We start from the raw sequence: 21,875 nt of genomic DNA on the forward strand, positions 1-21,875 counted from the left end.
GTCCATATAGTCAAAGATGGAGAATTATTAAGAACATTTAAACTGGAATCTGCTTCAGAAAGTGTCTGCAACTAATACAAATATCTAAAGAAAGAATAGCTATTAATTATGAGAAGGATGAAATAAACAAGCAATCTCGGCAAAGACCTCCCGGACTTGAATTAAGAGAAGAGAAAGAGGCTGCAATAGGCAATAGCATTGGACATGTGTCATTATACATCACAATTAAATCTCTCTTTAGAATTTGGGAGAGGGGGAGTCAATAATCCCATCCATTGGACCGTTCAGTTGGAACTGAGTAGAGCAGATGATGGCAAGTGAACAGAATTTATGTCTGTATGAAGAGTGTTTTGTAGAAAATCTATGTTGATTTTTGGATGCTGCTCAATTCTCCACCGCTATGGGACAGTACTTTATGCTAATTTTGTGGGGGCGTTCTGAAAAACACCCATTTTAGCCATCTGTTGTCCTGTAGTTATTTGGCTGACACAGATTGACGTTGACTCAGCCTAAGCACATGTCTTTTTCAGTAATACATCTACCACTTCCACCCCTTCACCACAAAAGGGATAATGAAATAATAATAATAATAATAATAATAATAATAATAATAATAATAATAAATCTATTATTGAATTACTCCACTTTCCTTCTGGGCTGGGGCTTACCCTCCTTTCAGTTTTGTGGTCCTGCAGTGATGCTTAATGATGGATGGGTGATCAAATAATCAGTAATGGCTTTGCTGGTGTGCTGTATGCTGAGGAACCTGCTTTGTTGAAAGGGCTTGTAAGAGGCTCTCACAACTTTAGAGGGAAAGTGGCTGGCGTAGAAGTTAAATGGCTTCAGCCTGTACGTTGCATGTGGAATATCTTGTATGAACTGGAGCCTACATGGGCACTTTCGTAAGGAAGTATGCTCTGCCCATGCAATATGCTGATACCTGTTTGTTTTGTTTTTTAAAGCAGTGGGTTAACTACAAGGTTGCATGCAAATTTATGCACGCAGGCCGTTGGTTACATAAAGTGTTGTGTCCAAAGTGGGGAGGGAGGGAGGCTCCACTGCTGGGCTCCACTGCACATGGAACATGCACGCTAGATCTATGTGTGAATCAGACTTGCCCTTCTTTGATACAGTCCAGCCTTTAGAGGCTACAGATAGATCATTCTAATATATTTCCTCTGCCGTCATGTCGCTCGATTCCATCAGAGTTGGAATTACGTTGCAGAGCCCCGGGGGGCACCATGAATATGGTGTAGAATGGAAGGTGAGAGGCTAGGGAAGGGGCTCACTGAATTTTGGCAACGGTCAGGTCATCCCTGAAATCCTTGAGATCCTGAGGTCTACCACTGATTTCATACTTCATTACCAAGAAAGGACACAGGGAAAAGGCACCAGGTATTTGTAACAATCCAGTTTAGAACTGGCAAGACTTGGCACTTTAGAGTCTAGATTCTGACGCTTTTCAGCAGGTGGCAATTACATGCTGCCTGAAAAATAAGCAAATATTACAAGAATTGGCCTTTATGGAGCAGCTGTGTTATGACATCCTTGGGTTGAATGTATTGGCTTCTTTTGGTATCAGATAAGGATTGTAACATGAGTTGAGTGAGTATCTTATAATCTCTGCATTATTTCCTCCCTGCAGTTTTCTTTATTGTATTTGTCAAATGTCCCATTACTTTCTCTTTTATCAGGTATTAAAAGGCTCTATTTTTCAAAATGCCCAGCCACCCACAACCATAGTTAGCAAGTAGGAATTGTGCAGGCATTGAGTTTTATTCGAGATGGAGAGAAATCAATTTCATGCTGTGCTTTTCTAGGTAGTAAACAAGATGTTTTCTTCACCTCCTCCTTGATACTGTTGTGGATGTCATGGGCATGTGCTGTCATGGTGTGGCTTCATTTCACCCCAGGGATCGAGGAGGCAGTTACTTTGGGGTGATGGTAGTATTTACCTGCCTGTAGGAAACAGTGAAAGGCATGGTGTGGTGTTGGGGGGTGGGGAGAGAGAAGAGCTGTTATACATGGAAATGCATAATTTGAGCTTATTATGCATATGTGGGATGGAGTTGTTCTGGCAGCTTTTCCGCCCAACTGCAGAACAGTTCATAGCAACAATATTGCAATTGTTTCCTTGCTTCTCCTGTAAACAGAGGCAGCACATGAGACAGTGCATCTCTCCCTTCCTGACAAAATTGTGTAACATTGCTAGCTATATGGTGGGATGCCCTTGTTAGCTAGCAGGCAGAATTCACTTAAAGCTGCAGAGTGAAACTGACACTGCATCAGGACATGCCTTCTTAGTCATCCCTGGGTTACAGCAAAGATCCTGGTGCATAAAACTAGGTGAAACGTTCACCCAACAATCTAAATCCATAACAATCCAAATAGCTGTCATGATACTTTGTTGGGATCATTGTCATGCTTTCTGGAAACGATGCGTTGATTCATGAGTGCATTGTAAATACTCAGCAGATACTATCTTAAGCCTTCAGCGCATATGAATTTAAAACAACATAACATAATTTAAGAGTCTTATAGCATCTTAAAGACAGGGCAGATTATGTTCCTCACCATTATTGTATGGTTGGGTTCTCCTATATCAGTCACTAGTTTATGAAATGGCTGACTATAACCAGGTCAACTGGTAGACATTTTTGGTGTCCCCTTCTCTAGCACTTCTTCACACACTACTAAAGATTTAGAGCAACCCAACAAAGTTGATTGGGGGTAGTTTCAGGGCCAACAAAAATAAATTCTTCCTATACTCCATAATTGACTTTTGAAATGTGCTTCTGGTATGTATGGTAACTGACACTAGTGTGGCTATTTTTATATAATAAAATATTAATCGATTGCATAGATCTGTCAGTGGTTATTAGCTACGATAAGCCAAACAGATTCCTCTGCAGCTAGAAGCAGGGTCCATCTGATGGCTGGTAGCTACAGTGCAGTAGGGCCATGGCTGATACTAGACATCACAAGAGTTGTGCGGCTGCTACTTTCATTTTCCTCCTTTCACCTGGTAATCCCAAACTAGTGACATCATGTCATTGCACTGAAAGTTTCCCTGCCCCTATGAGTACCCACTAGTGAAGTGGAGCAGAGGAACGTGAAAGTGGAATGACACCATTTTGGACTGCTAGACTTTCTGAGGGAGAAGAGGAGGTGCCGTGTTGTTGGGCCCTGTTCAAGCTTTTACATCCAACAGCTTTGATCTCTGGAAAGGCCCATGACTCCAAGCACATTAATCCTTTCGAGAAACTGCCATCTCTCTAGATCTCCACAAACTTGTTGCACAAGAACCTTCCACTCCCACCAAAGTCTGCAGTCTGTCAGAGAGAGGTTTCATGTGTGTGTTGTTCAGCCAGGTCAATGAGTGTGTGCAGATCTCAGAGAGCACATCTGTGTTTTACAACCTAGAGAAAGCTGACAACCCTTTAGGAACTTGATTTGTTTCCATTTGAAAACATTGGAGAGAGCTGGACTTAAAAGTCCTTGGTTTCAGTAAAGTGTGCCCATGAAGATTCTCCTTTGCTTTTATGGCAGCAGTGAAACACATCCTGCTGTTCTTAAAGAGAAGCCTCATCGGCTGAACATTTCAAATTTTTGTAGCCTTAATTTATAATTTAAGCACAGCAATATATTTTTGCTATATCAGATAATGAAATTTCAAGTGAGTTGCATGTTGGAACCTTGTATAGACTCTTGGGAAAAAGTTCTGTTTTCTGGAATCTTCTTAGGTGGTACTGGTAAGATGGAACGAACCATTCCAGAAGCTTGCAACTTGTGATGCAGACGGTGGAATATTTGTTTGGATTCAGTATGAAGGCAGATGGTCTGTGGAACTTGTGAATGACCGTGGGGCACAGGTTAGTATCCCCTCCCTCCTTTTTTCATTTTAAAGAAAGACCACTAAAGTTCTCACTCCGTGTGGAAAGAGTAAATTGTGGAAAGAGCAATTGTTAGAGCAGCATTTTAATTGAACTCCAAAATCCATAGTTGGGCGATACTTTTATTTAGACCGACAAAAACGTCACAAGATAGAGAGCACATTTTTGAATTATTCAGAACTCTTCTGCAAACTATACGTTACACAAGGTAGGGGTTGTGGTGGGATGCTCCCCCTCTCCTATGTACAACATGAACCCAGTTGCACCAGCAGAACTGTTTATAGCTGGATACCACCCTTGTCTGGATTGAACTTCATTTTATTTAAAAAAACTTTTTTTATAGCAAGGTTTGAAAATCTGAAATGCAAGATGGTGGATGCAGCAGATGCTTTGGCATTAATGTTCCCTGCTTGTTGGCCAGACTTGTGTTAACCTCTGGGGGCACACGAGCCACTTAACCGGAACCTGCTAAACATATTGGTACCAATTGATTCTAGTCTCATTTGCTTCTATAGGGCACTGTTTCTTTTACATATGGGCTGCATTGTCAGAATAATGTTCTAGCCTCTTCTTGTCTGTGTGTGTTTTAAGGTGAGTGACTTTACGTGGAGCCATGATGGAACACAAGCACTGATCTCCTATAGAGATGGGTTTGTGCTAGTTGGATCAGTCAGTGGACAGAGACATTGGTCTTCAGAAATTAACCTGGAGAGTCAGATCACCTGTGGCATATGGACTCCTGATGATCTACAGGTAAGGTTGCTTTGAAAACAAAAATTGCCACACTCTGTGTGTATGTCAGGGTTGACTATGCATTAATCGGTAAGCACCTTCCTGCGGCTCACAGGACAAGAAGATGGTAGATTAATTTAGCTGTATGACTGACACACTCTTGTAGCTGATGTCAAGCTACACAAGTGTTCAGTGGTAATTCACATCACATGGCTACATGTATATTGTATACAGTCATATGTATATTGAGTATTGAAATGCTTGAAAACTGCTTGAGAGCACCTTCAGTAGTAGACATATTTGATGAGCAGTAGCATTGTTTTTAAATGCAGCCAGCCCAATCCAGTCCTGAGCTTGGCAATTGCTGCAGCATCCTACCTTCCTCTACTGGGGGAAAGAAGGTGTCTGAGGATAGTATAGGCAGGCAGGAAAAGGGTTAACACATTCTCAGAACAGATTCAGGGAGGGAGCTCACCTTGGGGTCAGAAATGAGCCTCCGCTCATCTCTTGCTTTGTGCCTATCAGACCATGCCTTAAAAGACATGCTCACCCCAGATGAGCTAGCAAATACATTTGTGGACTGCTAATCTCAAACCCAGTTCAGGGTGTTCTATTTTAGAAACCAGTCAATCTAAACCAAATGCAGAATTCCATAATGAAGTATTAATGAAATATTATACTAACACTTAACATTTAGCTCTCTCTGTGGGTCTCATATCACTTTGAAGAGGGAATTAATTATCTTTATGCCACTCTTGCTAAGGTGCACCTTCTCAGCTGCTCATTTTGATGTTGAGGGAAAAGAGAAAGAGAAATCGCTTGCTTTGCTTAAAAAATCTCCCTGGGACGAACCAATGCAAATCTCACTGGAGCTGATAAGAAAGTTCTCATTGACTTCAGTGACCACAATTAAATGAAAAGGCTGGGTTCAGAACACAGATCTTCTGGCTCCCAGTTGTATTGTTTTAATTGCTAACCTGCAGTTGCTGTTCAGTTTTTAGTATCAACTTTCCTGACTGAAACATAGGCTTGCTTCTCTGCTCTCTCTCATTTTCACTTCTGTTTTGCTTACGGAGAGCTCGCCGCAGCTTCTGCTGCCTAAAATAAAAAATCAGGGAAAAGCTGATAGCATTTGAAATCCTGTCACAAAGCAAAATACTTTTTTAGTAAGGCCGTGTTTACTTGTTCTGCTGACGCCGCCACACTGCATGTGTCTTGGAGGTTGATCGCAAGACTGAGCCACAGAAATGAAGGCAGTGCAGCTGCTGCTTGGTCAGATGAAGCCGCAGCTGAAGGCAGGCGATTTTTAAAATTATTATTTTAGTCAGAATATGCTATATTCTGTTAGAGAGTGGGATGAGGTGAGATTTGATATACAAAGGCAGCATGTGGCCATACCAAGGGCCTAATCAAACCTTGCGCAGAAACTGCTCACCTAGACTTTTCACACAAAATTCTCTTGGGATGCCAAATCCACAGTTCCTAACACCACATGGTTAACATTATAAGATTCCATCATGCTCTTTGTTAATCGATATGGGGAAGGTGGAAATGCCCTCTGATTTTCCGAGATACTTCCTCAGCGTGAGCCTTCTTCGGCCAGAGCCCTTAAAATATCTAGGCCAGGGTTCAGCTATCAAGCAACAACATTAGAAGAACAGCTTGCTACCTGGAAGCCATTATCCCCCCAGGAGTCATACGGCGGCTTAGACCTATTTTCAATGTTGTTCTCTGAAAATGCCAAGAAATATGAACACCATGTTTTGCAAGCTGTAACTCCAAAAGCATTCTTCAGTCCCCTATGTTTATTACATTTCTGATTCTTAGGACCACACAAAATAGCAAGCAGAAAGCTTTTAATTAATTAGGCAGTACATTTAATGTTGCATGGAATGGAGTCAATGACTAAATTGCCAGTGTAAAATAGAGCAGTATAACCAATAACAGTGCAATTTAGGGAGTTCAAATATAACAAGGGAAGAATACTCGAGCTCATATCATATTGATTCTCTTGTTGTATAAACAAAACATTCCAGCATATAATATTTTGGGCTATTTTTAGGATTACTTCAGGTTTTCTTGTTAGTCTTGGCATTTAAAATTAATGACCTCTGGTTGCTCATGCTAAGAGCTTTATGAATGTTTTATATTCCATTGCTGCTCTTTTTGGACTGAAAACGTGGCTTTCTTTCTATATATAGAAGGCTTACATTTTAGTGAGACCTGCCTGCTTTTATATAGTTATAAATTATGGAAACAGACAACACTGCTTAGCTTCTTGCTCAGTCACCTGTTTTATGAGTTTCTGTGAAATGGTTAATAGATCCTGTGTAAAAAGATTGCAGTCCAATGAACTCAGTGGGACATGCATAGGATTGGACTCTGAGTCAAGAAAATCACTGCTGCCTTGGCAGTGCTTACTCTTGTCATCAGCCAAATATGTTTTTCTGGGATTGCTTTGAAGTAAAGCATAAAACTTTCTTTTAAATAGGGAACCAGTAACTGATGAGTTCAGTGGTTCTTGTCAGATCAGTATAGTGCATTCTGTGTCCTATATAAATATCATGGGGGTGATAGTGGATTTACATATAACAGTCAAACAAAGTAGTAGAAGAAGAGTTTGGATTTGCTATCCCGCCTTTCACTCCCCTTCAGGAGTCTCAAAGCAGCTAACAATCTCCTTTCCCTTCCTCCCCCACAACAAACACTCTGTGAGGTGAGTGGGGCTGAGAGACTTCAGAGAAGTGTGACTGGCCCAAGGTCACCCTGCAGCCGCATGTGGAGGAGCGGAGACGCGAACCCGGTTCCCCAGATTATGTGACTACCGCTCTTAACCACTACACCACACTGGCTCTCCCTATGGGAAGTAATTAAGTCACTTATTAATCAGGATTAATAGACACTCTCCTAAAGAGGAGGAAAGCCTTTTTTTAAATATACAATCCAACCAGTAGGTTCTGAGTGTCTCTCATACTCTCCCAAGAATTTGAGATTATAGTACTGATGAAAAGCTGTAAGACTTTTGGTGCATAAAGAATCTGCAACCATTTAAACCTGGAAAGAGCATTTTCAATATGAAAATCTGGCTGGGGTTTTTTTTTTTTAAATTGCCTTGAAAAAGTTTATGTAGCTCATCTCCTGCCCCAGCTGCTCTCAAGTCATAGCTGGTAGTAGTCTGCAAGAACAAAAATCCCTTTCCAATATTGAATGTTCAGGGACTCTAAAGCTGGAGAACTCACACTCTTGATTTGAGGTACATCCCCCTGGGACCTAAGCCTGGACCTGCTCTTTTGATTTAAAGGTGTGCTTTGGGCTTTAATCAGTTCATAGTTTCTGTACCTTGGATAGTGAAAGGACTGAATATGAGACGGTTGTGAAGACTGTAGAGTCATTTTCTGGTCTGACTATACTAATAAATGGCCAAATGGGTGAACGGAAGCAAACAGAGATTCCCTTTAATCCTTTTGCCATTGTACCTCTGACAAAACAGATGTGGTTTTCACGTACTGTCTCCTTTCCAAGGAGTGCCTTTTTCCAAGTGGAGTTTGATTGTGAGCAAGTATTCTTCATCCATGGATTTTCTCCACCATCTTTAACAATTATGCCTCTGGCTGGGGGAAGGCAGGCAGGGAAGATAAGGCACAGCTGATCTAGAAGGCACAGCTGTCTGCAAATTATTAAAAACCTCCAATCAGTCAAGGCCTCATCTTTTAACAGGCAAAACACTGAAGAGTTAGGCAGCTTACACAATATAGCTGCCATTTGGATCACTGACCAAGGACAGCATTCTTTTGTCAATGGCCTTGTAGTGTTGAATGACTAAGCAGTGACAAAGATACAGATATTGAAATGTTCCTGTCAGAATGGCTGCAACCTAAGAACTTCATTTATTTCTTGTTTTCTTAAAAGTTGATTGACTTACAGTGCAATCCTACGTGTTCTTACTCTGGAGTTAGTTGTACTGTGTTCAGTGGGACCTACGTCCATCTAAGTTTGCATAGGATTGCGCAATCCCATCTTTTGATCCATAAGCTTCCTTTAAGCATCAGTCAACATAACATGGCAAGATCCAAATATCCTTCCAAGCTCATTTAAAACATATAATTAAAACAAACCAGGCAAAACTAGTAAGCTCCTAAAATAGAAAACATCGGTGTCACACTAACCATACCAGCAATTCTATACTGATAATTCTTGGATCCTGCTAGTTAGCAGTTTTCCACACTGACACATTTTTAAAAGAATCCTCCATGATTTCTCAGCAGTGGTTGGATTTCGCTTCTTGCTGCAGTAATGATTGAACATAATGTAATGGGAGATTAGTCAGTTCTCTTCATTTCCTTAAACAGAATGAACAAGCCTCTTGAATATATTCAGATTCCCAATCAACCGTACTGCATAAACGAATCCTAAAAATGTTCATGTGAAAGGGGGCCCTTTAACATTAGTGGACTGGAACTGAAATGGAAGTACGCGTGACTAAGATTGTAGGGCAGAGTTTAGTTTTCCAGGCATGATGCTCTTAATGCATTTGCCATTTCCTGGATTATGTTGTATGTCTTCTATAACCTGCCAAAATGTGCAAGCCAGAGCTTGTTCAATACATCAGGGAACAAAACATGCCCAAGGGGAAGATATCTGTAGGTTACAGTCAGCCTTATCTTAGATGATGTACCTTGGCTGTTTGCTAACTACTATTTTAAACAACACAAAAGCCTTGCCTCCTCCATTCTGTATTTAGGTGGAAACTTTCCTTTATTTGTTGCTGTCAGGCTTGTAACACATTGCTTTTCCACCTGTGCTATAATGCTCCAATTCCACCTGATTGAGTCAAGTTGTTTTTTGCCAATTTTGCTCCAGGAATAGGCATCCACATTGGTCTTCGATGGTTGACTACTCATTGGTCCAGCATCCCATCATGCTTGTACTTCACAACCATCTGTAAATTGCTCCTGGATGACAGTTAAAATAATTGTAGCAGTGTTGTATCATTTTTCCATCATTTATGCTCCCCAGTGGGGGGACATTTTCAAGTTTTAGAAATTTTAAACATATTCCTACATTGATTTTATTCGAGGTATAAAGTTGTTGCTATATTCTATATGAATATTTATCACTAAATACTGAATTTCCTCCTTCTTCCAGTTAATCTTCCCCAACCATTCACTTTTCTTAAAAAAGAAGTGCAGGATTTCAATATTACTATAATTTATATGAAATCTGATAATTTATCCATATTTTTGTATGCTAATAAATTAACAAATTTCATTAAAAAACTGCTATGTTATCTGCAAATAGGCTGGTTTTATGCTCTACATTAACAAATCTTGATACTTTGATTTGTTCATGTTGCCTAATTACATCTGCTAAAATTAAACTGAGATAATGAACAGTGATGCCAACAAGAGGCAATAATATCTAAATTCTTTTCAAAGCCAAATCAGTTTAAATATTCTATTAGATAAGCCCACTCTAACATATTGTACGCTTTGTCTGCATCAAGGACAATACTGTTGGTGTTCTTCTTTTTAATTGTTTTGATGATGTCTCATGTTCTTTAAATATTTGATTTCAAGGACCTATTTTCTATAAAACCAGTTGGGTTTATGCTGATATATTTAAGGAAGGTTTTTCTGTAATCTGGAAACTGAAAGTCAATATTTTATAACTAGTATAGGGTGGGGGTGGGGTGGGGTTAGCTATAGGATGACCACAGGACAGGTGGGGATGTAGAATTGGAAAGGAGAAAAGTGCCTGATGGGAATCAGTGAAATGGAGAAAGAAGCAAGTTTGTGGGAAACAGCAGGAGAAATGGCAGGGATGAAGAAGTTGAGGGCTTCAGTCATGATGGCTTTAGAAGATGTTGTTTGTGGAAGAGTAGTAGTTATGACATGGTACCCAGTATTGCCCATAATCCTAAAAGAGAATTTAATGGGGATTACGGATTTTTGGAATCAGGAACTCCACTTATTCCTGGTTGATATTTTTAATAGCTGTTTGCTTTGTCTTGCATTCACTGTGGATGTGGGCAGTTTAGCATTTCAGATTACTTGAAATATGATAATAGAGAACTGTCTTCTTCAGCCTGTTTTTATTTTTAATCGCATTTGCATTCTTGTTAACTATGATGCTTTCTTATTTTGCCAGGTCCTCTTTGGCACTGCTGATGGTCAGGTTATTGTCATGGATTGCCATGGCCGAATGCTGGCACATGTTCTCCTTCATGAATCTGATGGCATCCTGAGCATGTCCTGGAACTACCCGAGCTTTTTGGTGGAAGATAGTAGTGAGAGTGACACTGATTCAGATGACTACTCCCCACCTCAAGGTCATTTTGCCTCCATTTTTTGTTCATTGAATGTCTGTGGCCTGCTTTTCACTGAAATGGTAAAGTTGTGTGACATGCTTGAATGCCGTTCCATAGAAAAATGTTCTTTCCACATTGAAAAACTCCACATCAAAGGGTAGGCTAGAACTCTTGTCCCTGTTGTCTGCTTTTCTATGAAGAGGGATTTATTGTTATTCTGAGCATTTGGTTGTGTAAGCCTGCAGCTGCAGATTGAAATGATGCAGCCAAGGACTATAGTGAAAATGATTTATTTATTCATTCATTCATTTAATTTCATTTATTAATTGCTTCCTTCAAAACATCTCAGAGCAATTAACAATCATAACATCAACACTGAAAACCTTTAAGTACAATTCCATATATAAAAACAATGAAAACAATTCCGTATATAAACAAGTAATTAAAACAACTTCATGGAAAATCCAGTGAAGATTCAGATTGCATTGGTAAACCTAACATATACAGCATGTTTGTATTGACAGTGCTTTTAATGGCATTAGCATCATGCAATTGCTATTAACAAGGCATCAAGTTTTGCACAGGATAATATATGACCATGATATCCTTTATGGTTAATCTGCAGTTACCCATACTTTGTAGAATATAGTGGTCCTGAAGAATGTAGCTTCACCTTGACATCCTTAAATTACTTGTTTTCTTCTTGCTAAGTTATATATTTTTAAAAATAAGATGAATGTAAGAAGCCTCCTTTCCTTTACTCCTTAATGCAAGAAAACCAGAAATGGTGCAAAGATGTTCAAATCAAATAGAGATTAAGTTATTGTGCTTTTGCATATTACTTAATCAAAAGGAGGATCTGAGAACACATTTTTCTTCTCCAGTGAATGACCTGCTGCCCCTAGTTAAAAGAATAAACTCCAAATTTGATGCATGACTTTTAATAACAGAGCAAGAAGCAAGATAGAATGGACTACTTCTATACTTTCTACAACAGGAAAAAAAATGCACAACCAAAACAAAGTGGTTTAAAAGCTTGCATGAAACAAAGTTGACTGTGAATTAGCATCACAGATTCAAACCTTTACAATTCTGGGTCCACTTCAGGTGCAACTGTAAGAAAGAAACATTTTTGACAATGTTGGTTTCAGTGAGAAAACTTCCTTCAATTTTTTTGAGGAAGGTTAACAACACTGGGGAAAATGTACTGCATGAATGTGACTTTCATGACATACCTTCAAGACTCAAACTGTGGTTTCATACTGAGTGTCATCGTTGCAAAGAGAGAGAAGGTTGAGGGGAAATATCAGGGTTCCCCGACTGCAAGGAGGGCTCTACTCAACCTTTGAGTGAACAAAAGCGTCCTTCAGACCTTTCCTGCTTCAACACAGGTGTATAGGTTGGGGACTGAGTACAAAATGGGCCCTTGAAGAATGATTATTCTGAATTGTGTTGCACCTGAAGTAAGTCTTTCTCCATGCACCTGGAGTTCCTGCCTTTTATTGGTTGGGGCAGCAGGCATCTGGGTGCAAGGGCCAAGGACCCTTCCATTCCTCACTCGCTCTTCTGGGACAATAGGAGCAAAAACACCCCACAGTGTGCTTTAGCCTGGGGGGCAACTGGCTTATTGTTGACAAACCCTTTTGCCTGCTTAGGACACTTCCCTGCAATGGCAAATGCATTCATGAGGGAAAATCAAATATCACAACATCCTTAGAGGACTGTGTGATTAATGAGAGTGGTGATATTAGGTTTATTATAAGATTGATTTACTGTTTTAGGCAGGAACATTGTAACTTCTGGTGCATCCCTATAGATGAGTGAAGGAGGCTAGTGTGTAGTTGATGCTGAGTCAATCAGGAGTGGGTGAGCTTGGTAGCTTCCAATAATTATTCTGATATGACGTGTCCTTGTGAAGTATCACTTGTTCTTCATAAACCTTTCAAAGGAGACATGCCTTTGACTCACATACATGACTAGGAGGGGCTTAATTGGATTTTACTTACTTCTAAAACTATACCAATTATATGGTGCTGGCTTTTAAGTCACCGTCCACAGCACAATTTCCCTGTAGTTCAATTACCTCATTTTAACACATAAGCACATGGATAACAACATTTGGTTCCGTTCACAACTGAATGTAGCCTAATGTGTGATTAGTGAGAATATGCTTAACTGGTGCCTGGAGAGCGCCTTTCTCTTGGGACAGCAGCACCTTCTGTCAAAGCTAGTTACATAAAACAGAGAATGAAATAGCGAATGCTGCAGATGGTGCTGTAGGCAATTTAATATTATATACAAAGGAAGTTAAACACTGAAGAATGATCTTGTCAAAACCAGACTCTCTTTTATAATGGCATGGAATAGGGTTTAGCCAACTGGTGTTCTCAGGGCAAGTAGATAAGCCCATTCTGATGCTCCAGACTCCCATTTTGGGATCCAGTCCTTATGGAGGGCCAGTTTCTATATTAAAGTCTGTGTCATGTAGCAGTAAGGGCTTAACAGAGCTGAAGTATGATTGGTCCAGTACCACGAGGTCTTCAGTCTGGAGGTCTGAGGAGGGGGACGTGTTTCTTGAAAGAAAATATTGAGTCAGATTGGTAATAGTCCCTTGGCTTTTGAGCATGTGGACAAGACAGCAGTGCAAGAGACTTTTTATGAAATGAACATGGTGAACCATTGCTTATTTTTCTTTCAACAGAAAGCTGTGAACAAATTGCTTTTTTGAATCCCACCTTGACTAGACTTTCATAAGGTGATAGTAGCGCTACTTCAAGGGCCCACAGCTGCCAGTTGGCTCCCCCTGGCTTAGAGGCTGAACATTGCTAGGTATCACAGAGAGGTGCAAACTGAACAGACTCTTTCTACGAAGGCCGCTCTACCCTTTTATTTCCTAGCGTGGTTGGCACTGCCTCTGTGTTTGCGCCCATTATGGGCCAGGATGGTTGCTTCTGACTCCCTTCTTTTCCTCATACAGCTCCAGGGACATGTAAATATTCCCACTGTGCAGGATCACTGAGGGCACAATAGAAGAATTGTGTCATTTGCATAACACTGCAGAGACCATACCACAGTTCTGTGGCGTGAGGGTGGGGTTTATTCCTTAACAGTACTTGACAGGGTAGGAAAACATCCCCTGAGTGTCACAGCTCTTTGCACAGTCAACAGGTGATGAGCTAGGAACCTTGGTTCAAACTTCTTCCTAAAAGTTTTTTCCCCCCACTCTGCAGATGGTCCAGCTGCATATCCAGTTCTGGTGCAGAACACCAAGCCGCTGCTCACTGTCAGCTTCACATCAGGAGACATTAGCTTAATGAACAACTATGACGACTTGTCTCCTACCATCATCCGCTCAGGGTTGAAAGGTACGCAAAGGGAGACTTGTCTTCCTGCCCTGCTCCCACCGCTTCATTTTCTGCTTTAGATCTTGATTGCTTTGACATGAATATTTCAGCATCTGTCTCTTGAAATGCAACATCCATCTGCAGCGATTTCCATTAACAAGAGTGACGCCTGCTGGTGAAAAGAGCACACCTCAACAAAGGGATTCCTTCTGAAATAAACTGGTAGCCTGTCTTACATTCTCTGGCACTCGACAGCAGCAAATGAGAACCATGTGCTTTTCAAAATAACCTCCAGCTTTAGGCAGTGACCAATTTTGCTTTGCTCTCCTCTGTTCTGTTCCTTCAAGGGTTTTGGGAACCAAAGCCGGAAGGCTGGCGGGTTCCAAAGTTATTTTACTTTAAGGCAATGTTTCCAAAGGCTTAAAAGTGGAACTTCAGGTTTAATTCAGTTGAAGCAGTAGCTTCAGTTGGTAGAGTGAATGAAGACTTGCTCCACCAACCTTAGCCTGCCTTTAGCCAGACCCCACCTGCCTGCCTCCTTGCTTACAACCAGACCAGGAGGTGGCACGGCCTTTCAGCTTCCTCCTCCTTAGTCTCAGGGCTGCCTCTTGTAGAAATTAGCAGGGAAAGGGAGGTGGAGGGATTAACCCTCCCGGCTAGTGGCAGTAACCTGTGCTTTTGGTCAGCCAGGGGAGCAGTGGAGGCCCCCGCTGCCTCCACCGGCCTGCTTACTGAGTGTAGGTGTGTGGGGTTGGGCCTATTTGCTAAGTGTAGTAAAGTGAACCTCCCCCTCCCCTTTGTGATTTCAGATGTAGTGGCTCAGTGGTGCACGCAGGGAGACTTGCTGGCTGTTGCAGGCATGGAAAAGCTAAGCCAGCTGGCTGAACTCAGCGGTGCTTCCTTTCTGAAAAGTGCACTGGTCAAGTTCTACAATGTTCACGGAGAACATATCTATACCCTGGAGACTCCTGTGCAGGTAAAGATTACTCTGAAGTGAGATATTGAAACGGGAGCGTGGGAGAATAACAGCCCACAAAAACAACCGCTAGCGGGGGATATTATATCAAGGGAGGTTTGCCCAGTGGATGACAGTCACTATAATTTAGATAATTTTATATGTAGGTCTCCCCCCACACAACAAATAAGTTTTGATTCCATGCTGTTAGTTACAATAATATTCAATGAAGGATGAAAAATACTGGAGAAATCTGTATTTTAAAACAAAATGTCTTCTGGTCACTGTAATAAACTGATACCGTATCTTAGTGAAATTGTAAGTTGTACAGTCCTCAGAGAATGCTACTACTTGAACATACAGAAAAGCCCTGAGACATTAGGGTTTTCCTAATAGAATGGGTCTTAAAATATGCTTCAATGAGAGGAAAACATCTGAATTGTTACTTTTCATGCAGCGTCCCATAATCTCAATCTGCTGGGGTCACAGGGACTCCCGCCTGCTCATGGCTTCTGGTCCTGCCCTCTACGTTGTCCGAGTGGAGCACAGAGTGTCCAGCTTACAGCTTCTGTGCCAGCAAACCATCGCTAGCTCCTTGCGGGATGACAAAGATATCAGTAAATTGACTCTGCCTCCCAGGCTCTGCTCATACCTCACCACTGCCTTTACACCAACGATCAAGGTAAACAAATGGCTGGGTGTTAAGTGTATCAGGGTCAGTGGACAAAGGTAGATGGAGCTAAGCAGCTGACAACAGCTGAAGCATAAAGCACACAAGCAGGGAATGTTTGATTGGTAATAAACATTCAGATTGCACTCTGAGGCTGCCATCTCAAACACTTATTTGGGACTCTGTCCCCTTGAATGCCTTGGGACTTTTGAGTAAATACACCTAGGGTTGCATAACCATTCGGAACAGCTTGTAGGGTTTTATCACTGTCGTTTTGAGAGGGTCGTGATGGCTGTTTGAAGAGCAGTGCAGGGCAACCTGACTAAGGGCTGTTTCACAAATGTAGTTTACTTGTTAAGCAGTCCAGACTGCCCTCAGGCATGTTCGTGTACCGAGAACTTATTAATAAAACCAGTCAATCACAACTGCTGCCAGCTGCAGTTTGTGGCTGTAATGACATTTTCCACATCTGCTTCAGTTGTGGCCAAGTGTATCCATGATTAGCCATGCAAATGTATGGGAGGTGGGTGGGACTGCTTTGGGGTAGGTGTAAACTTTGTGCATGAACAGAGCCTGGTGAATGGGCCTTTATTTAAAGGTTTCCCAGGACAAGGCGTAAAAGCTACCAGCTAGATCGCAACACCTTTTGTCTGGCTCTTATGAGAACTTCTTGAGAAATCTGATCCCAGTCCCTGTGCTGTTGACAATCTTTATACTTCTGTAAAAGAAGCAAGCACATACAGTCATACCTCATGTTACGTTTGCTTCAGGTTACGTTCTTTCAGGTTACGTCCCGCGGCGACCCAGAAGTACCGGAAAGGGTTACTTCTGGGTTTCGCCGCATGCGCACAAGTGCTAAATTGCGCTTCGCGCACGCGCACAAGCGCCAAATCATGCCACGCACGTGCGCAGATATGGCGCTTCAGGTTGCGCTCTTTTCATGTTGCAAACGGGCCTCCGGAATGGATCCCATTTGCAACCAGAGGTACCACTGTATTACTGAAGTGGATGCTTCTTAGTCTCTCTGCAGTTCTGGTGCATCATTCTAGAAGTGGTCACTTCTCGTTTAAAATATAGCTAGCTTTTTGTGGCCCTGATTTCTTTTATTGTTTTATTAATTTAAAGGCAGAATTTACCACTGCAGTCATTAAAAATAATAACAATAATCAGGAGCATGAAAAAGCAACACAAGGGAAAACTCTTTGTATGACTCACAATTTTTCCTCCTATATTTAACTCAGCCTCCTATCCCAGACCCCAACAACATGAGAGATTTTGTTAGCTACCCAACATCTGGCAACGAAAGGCTTCACTGCACAATGAAGCGGACAGAAGATGACCCGGAGGTTGGAGGGCCTTGCTATACACTGTATTTGGAATACTTAGGGGGTCTGGTGCCTATCTTGAAAGGGCGCCGAATTAGCAAACTGCGGCCTGAGTTTGTCATCATGGATCCAAAGACTGACGGAAAAGCAGGTACAAGGCATTAGGCAACTTTTTAGTGCCGATTTCTAGATTCCGGTCCTGTGCAGAGACCCTCAAGTGTTGCAAGTTTACTGCACGTGAATTTCTTGTGCAAACCTCGTTGATTTTATTGTATGTAACTGATCTTCCCATGAGAAAAAATATGCCCACAAATACGCTCTTTGTTGAAATGTGTCATTTTTGTCGGTCGAGCGTCATGTACTCACTGGAGCTCCCGCTTGTGGAACAAATTAGTGGATTGGGTTGTGGAGATGTGTATCCTGTTGATGCCCCAAAATTGTGCATCCACACAAGAACCCATGGCAGTACTATTTCCCTGCTCTCACCAGCCATTCTGAAAGAGACTCAGTAACAGGCATAGTTCAAGTCATCTTCCAAGTTGCAGTACATTATAATATTCAGTGTCCTGACAGGAGAGGGAAGATTCTCTAATTAGCTGTAGACATTTTTCAGTGTCAGAGAGATGCCTGTCAACTAGCATAATTGAGCACCATCCGCTTGATTTTAGGCTATTGCTGATTCTGCATGAGTTTCAAAGAATCCGCCGTGCTCCTTGCTGCGGTTGTATCTCGGCTATTGCTTATAGGATATCCTAGAAATGATTGACAGTTGTAATTGGGATTTGGTTTCTGAAACATTATTTTTTTTAATGGGGCCTGTGTTGACAGATGAAATCTATGGAAACAGTTTGATTTCCACCGTGATTGACAGCTGCAACTGCTCTGATTCCAGTGATATTGAACTGAGCGATGACTGGGCTGCAAAAAAGTCTCCCAAAATCACTCGAGCTAGCAAATCACCCAAACTTCCCAGGTAACCATTTTGCTATTTTCAAAACTCCACCTTCCTTTTTCTCCTGGGTCTTTGAATTCCTTTTTTATGCTGAGAGGGCACCCTATACACTTAGAACAAAGGGGAACCTTTTCATACAGGTATCAGAAACGGGCTGCTTCAGAAATGTTAGGGTTCTTCTTGCTGTGAAACATTATTAAGGCCCCTAGAGTTCTCCTCTGTGATTAGCTACAAGCATAATACAGACATAATCCCCCTATAGTTCTGGTGTCCTGTCCCTGACAGTTTCAAATGTTTAACAGCACATAACAGTGCAGGGTACTTGTTAGGTTATTTGCTTGCTACTAGTGAGTGTTTTAAGCAGAGTTCTATATATATATTGTGTGTGTGTGTCTGTGTGTGTGAACGTGCGCACACGTGCATGGTGCAAATAATAATAATAAATCAAATCCTGTGATTAGGATAAAACCACCTACCGTATTTTTCGTTCTATAACATGCACCCGACCATAACACGCACATAGTTTTTAGAGGAGGAAAACAAGAAAAAAAATATTCTAAACGAAACAGTGGATGTATGATTTTTGTGGTTCATGCTGTGGCCACAGACATGTGATCTGACGGTGAGTTTGGGGTAGCCCAATGCAAAAATCCTGAGGATCCATGTTTGCTGCTATTTAGGGACAGAGAGCCTGCTTGTGAAAAAACTTTGCTGCTATTTAGTGAGCTGAGTGGGGAGGAGAGAGGGACAGAGAGCTTGCTTGCTTTAAAGGAGCCAACCGGACACGAGTGTAAGCAGCTCCTCTCCTCTTCCGCTTTGCTCCTTTAAAGCAAGCAGGCTCTCTGTCCCTCTCTCCTCCCCACTCAGCGGCTCTTCTCCCGCTTTGATGTATCAAAGCGCACCACGGAGGAGGGAAGGAAGGGGAACCATGGATCCTCTGCTCACGACTGCAGCAGATCCCCCCGCCATCCGTAGGCATTCGCTCCATAACACGCACAGACATTTCCCCTTACTTTTTAGGAGGAAAAAAGTGAGTGTTATGGTGCAAAAAATACGGTACTTGGATTTTAATTTGTTGACTTAGTTTACATACTGTGTCCTGGTTCCAAGATTAGCTTTGCTTTTCAGAAATTTGGAATAATTGGCAAGCACTGAGAAAATCAGTGTTTGGGAATAAATTCTAGGTATATAGTGTGGGCAATGACTAGTGAAAGATAAGAACCCAGGACCACCATTGTATTCTACTATATATCCTAGATATAGATCAACATAAAGAAGTCTACAACAATCTCTCTCTCTCGCTCTCTGCTCAGACTTTTGAGAGCAAGGTTCCAGATTTGCTACTGGTGCTAGGAGAGTGCTTAGCTCCCTTCCCTGAGAAACATGTTCTCTAAGCACTATTCTGCTCTCTGCTTATGGGACACTGTGGTCTGAGTTGTGTATTTTGATCTTTGTGGGGCTGGGCTAGATATCCCTTTTTCCATTCCATAATAATAATAATAATAATATTTATACCCCTCCCATCTGGCTGGGTTTCCCCAGCCACTCTGGGCTGCTCCCAACCGAATATTAAAAACACAGTACAGCATTAAACATTTAAAACTTCCCTAAACAGGGCTGCCTTTTGATGTTTCTAAAAGGTGAGTGATGCTTCTCCAAAGCTCACAGCACCAGCCATGGGCATTGTGTCGGAGAAATAATGCCCTAGTTCTTTCGAAACAGCTGTTCTCCCTGTGATGCTCTTTAGCAGGGTATTAAGCCCGATGCTCTGGTTTGATGCATAGGCATAAGCCTATTATGATCCTTAGCTCCTGAACCTGGAAACAGGCCAGCAAGGGGGGGAAATGCTTTCCTTACCAATTATTAAAATAGAACCACTTTTCTAGTACAAAAATTCCATGGGACTTCACATGTTATCTTTCCGTTTACTGTTTAGCCAGAACTAGAGATGCTGGGCAAAGTGCACTTGGACTATCTAGTATGTTAGGTTGAAGACAGATATGTGACATATTTTATAGTAATGGGCCGGTCTGAAATGCTCTTTCTGCATTCAGTCCCAATGCCCCTCGCCTTTCCAGAGTCATTCTGCAAAAGTTTGCAAGTATGAGACAGAAAGCAGCTATGCCAATTGACAGGCTCCATGTAACATCACCAAGAAACCTCCCTCCAATCCTCAGGTCCCTTTTGCATTTAAAGTTACCGTTTTAATTAATAAGGGACATGAACATCCTTGCAGCTTTTTTCCAGGGGGGAGGAAACCTATAGAAGTCTAATGGCTAAGCCAGGGTGTCCTGTTCATTGGTGTGGCTGTCATCCCATTTGCAATGTCAGACCGAAGGATGCACTGTGAACTCTTTTCATATTAACTCTGTCTTTGCTCTTGAAGCTACTTTCAAATGGTAAACCTTGTTAGCATTTTCCCCACCACCCACCTAAATTTGTATTCCACGTTCTCTTTTTGTATAGAGAGACAGAGAGTACCTATTTGTGCCTGCCTCATTATTGTCATTTTTGTTTTGTATGCAGAATTAATATAGAAGCTCGCAAATCTCCAAAGTTGTCACGAGCTGCTCAGGAGATATCAAGATCTCCCAGGCTACCGATAAGGAAGCCTTCCATAGGTTCACCAAGCCTAACTCGTAGAGAGTTTCCTTTGGATGATATCACTCAGGTACTGCATGGCTATCTCATTATCTACCAGAAACAGAGGCACCATGTCTCTGAATACCAGTTGCTAAGGTACAACAATGGGAGAGCCCTTTTGGCCCTGTGTCCTGTTTGTGGACTTCCCATAGGCATCTGATTGGCCACTGTGAGAACATGATGTTGGACTAAATGGGCCTATGGCCTGATCCAGCATGCCCTTCTTATGTCCTTCACTCTTTTTCATTGGTGGAATTGCCCTTGTCAATGTGAAGATAGAAATAATCATACTGATTGACCTAACAGGACTAGTGTAAGGATAACTAAGATAATGTATGTGAATACTATATAAATGCTTGTCGTCGTTCTGTCATACCTTTTTATTGCAGCACAACTACCTTGCTCAGGTCACGTCAAATATCTGGGGAACCAAATTCAAAATCGTGGGTTTGGCTGCTTTCCTACCAACCAATCTTGGTGCAGGTAAATTAACTCTTTAAGAACTGTCTTCATTTCAGACTCTTCCTGACCAGAAAAAGTGTGCAAATATTCTTTAACAGTAGTTAAAATTTTGCATCTAATTCAGTCATGGAGTTGTAAGCCATGAAACAGTTTGGACTATTTCTGTGGCATCTTCTACTGGGTCAAAACTCCATAGAAGTGGTGCTTAAAAGGATACTGTCCCTAATTGTGGGAGTATACCAGAAAAACATTCCATGTAGGGAGAAATTCCTTCTGCTCCAGAGCCTATTTCATTGCCATGTTAAGGATATACTTTATATCTGTTTGCTTGGTAAATAAATCACATCTGTAGCTCTTTTGATTTTCCCCACTAGCTTTTGGAGGAGTGGTCATGTTTGTATTCCTCATCCACATGGTTTCCCAGTAGTCCAGACACTGACCAAGCCCAAACTTGCTTAATTTCAGTAATTGAATGAAATCATACTAGATCTTTTGCTTAGAGACTTCTTCAGTTATGAAAAAATACATAAATAGAAAGTACTTCCGGATACGTGTATATTTTTGTCTTTGTGTGGCATAACTGGGAAGCCTT

At 41.5% G+C, this 21,875-nt stretch overlaps 1 protein-coding gene across 5 annotated transcripts in view; it reads left to right on the forward strand.

The window, feature by feature from the left end:
- TULP4 (TUB like protein 4) overlaps positions 1–21,875 on the forward strand; it is a 102,235-nt gene that overhangs the window by 67,726 nt on the left and 12,634 nt on the right. For all 5 annotated transcript variants that reach the window (XR_014562472.1, XM_083732117.1, XM_083732119.1 and 2 more), the window contains exons 3-12: positions 3,744–3,872; positions 4,485–4,646; positions 10,773–10,953; positions 14,163–14,297; positions 15,086–15,252; positions 15,689–15,913; positions 17,143–17,377; positions 18,055–18,199; positions 20,705–20,849; positions 21,211–21,304. Coding sequence is in view for 4 of the 5 variants with exons in the window: in XM_083732117.1 (XP_083588243.1) it covers positions 3,744–3,872; positions 4,485–4,646; positions 10,773–10,953; positions 14,163–14,297; positions 15,086–15,252; positions 15,689–15,913; positions 17,143–17,377; positions 18,055–18,199; positions 20,705–20,849; positions 21,211–21,304 (1,618 nt within the window). In the remaining variant the exon portion in view is untranslated. The remainder of the gene's footprint in view (positions 1–3,743; positions 3,873–4,484; positions 4,647–10,772; positions 10,954–14,162; positions 14,298–15,085; positions 15,253–15,688; positions 15,914–17,142; positions 17,378–18,054; positions 18,200–20,704; positions 20,850–21,210; positions 21,305–21,875) is intronic.

The sequence above is a fragment of the Podarcis gaigeae genome (assembly GCF_964106915.1).
Source record: "Podarcis gaigeae genome assembly, chromosome: 3".
NCBI classification, from domain to species: domain Eukaryota; kingdom Metazoa; phylum Chordata; class Lepidosauria; order Squamata; family Lacertidae; genus Podarcis; species Podarcis gaigeae.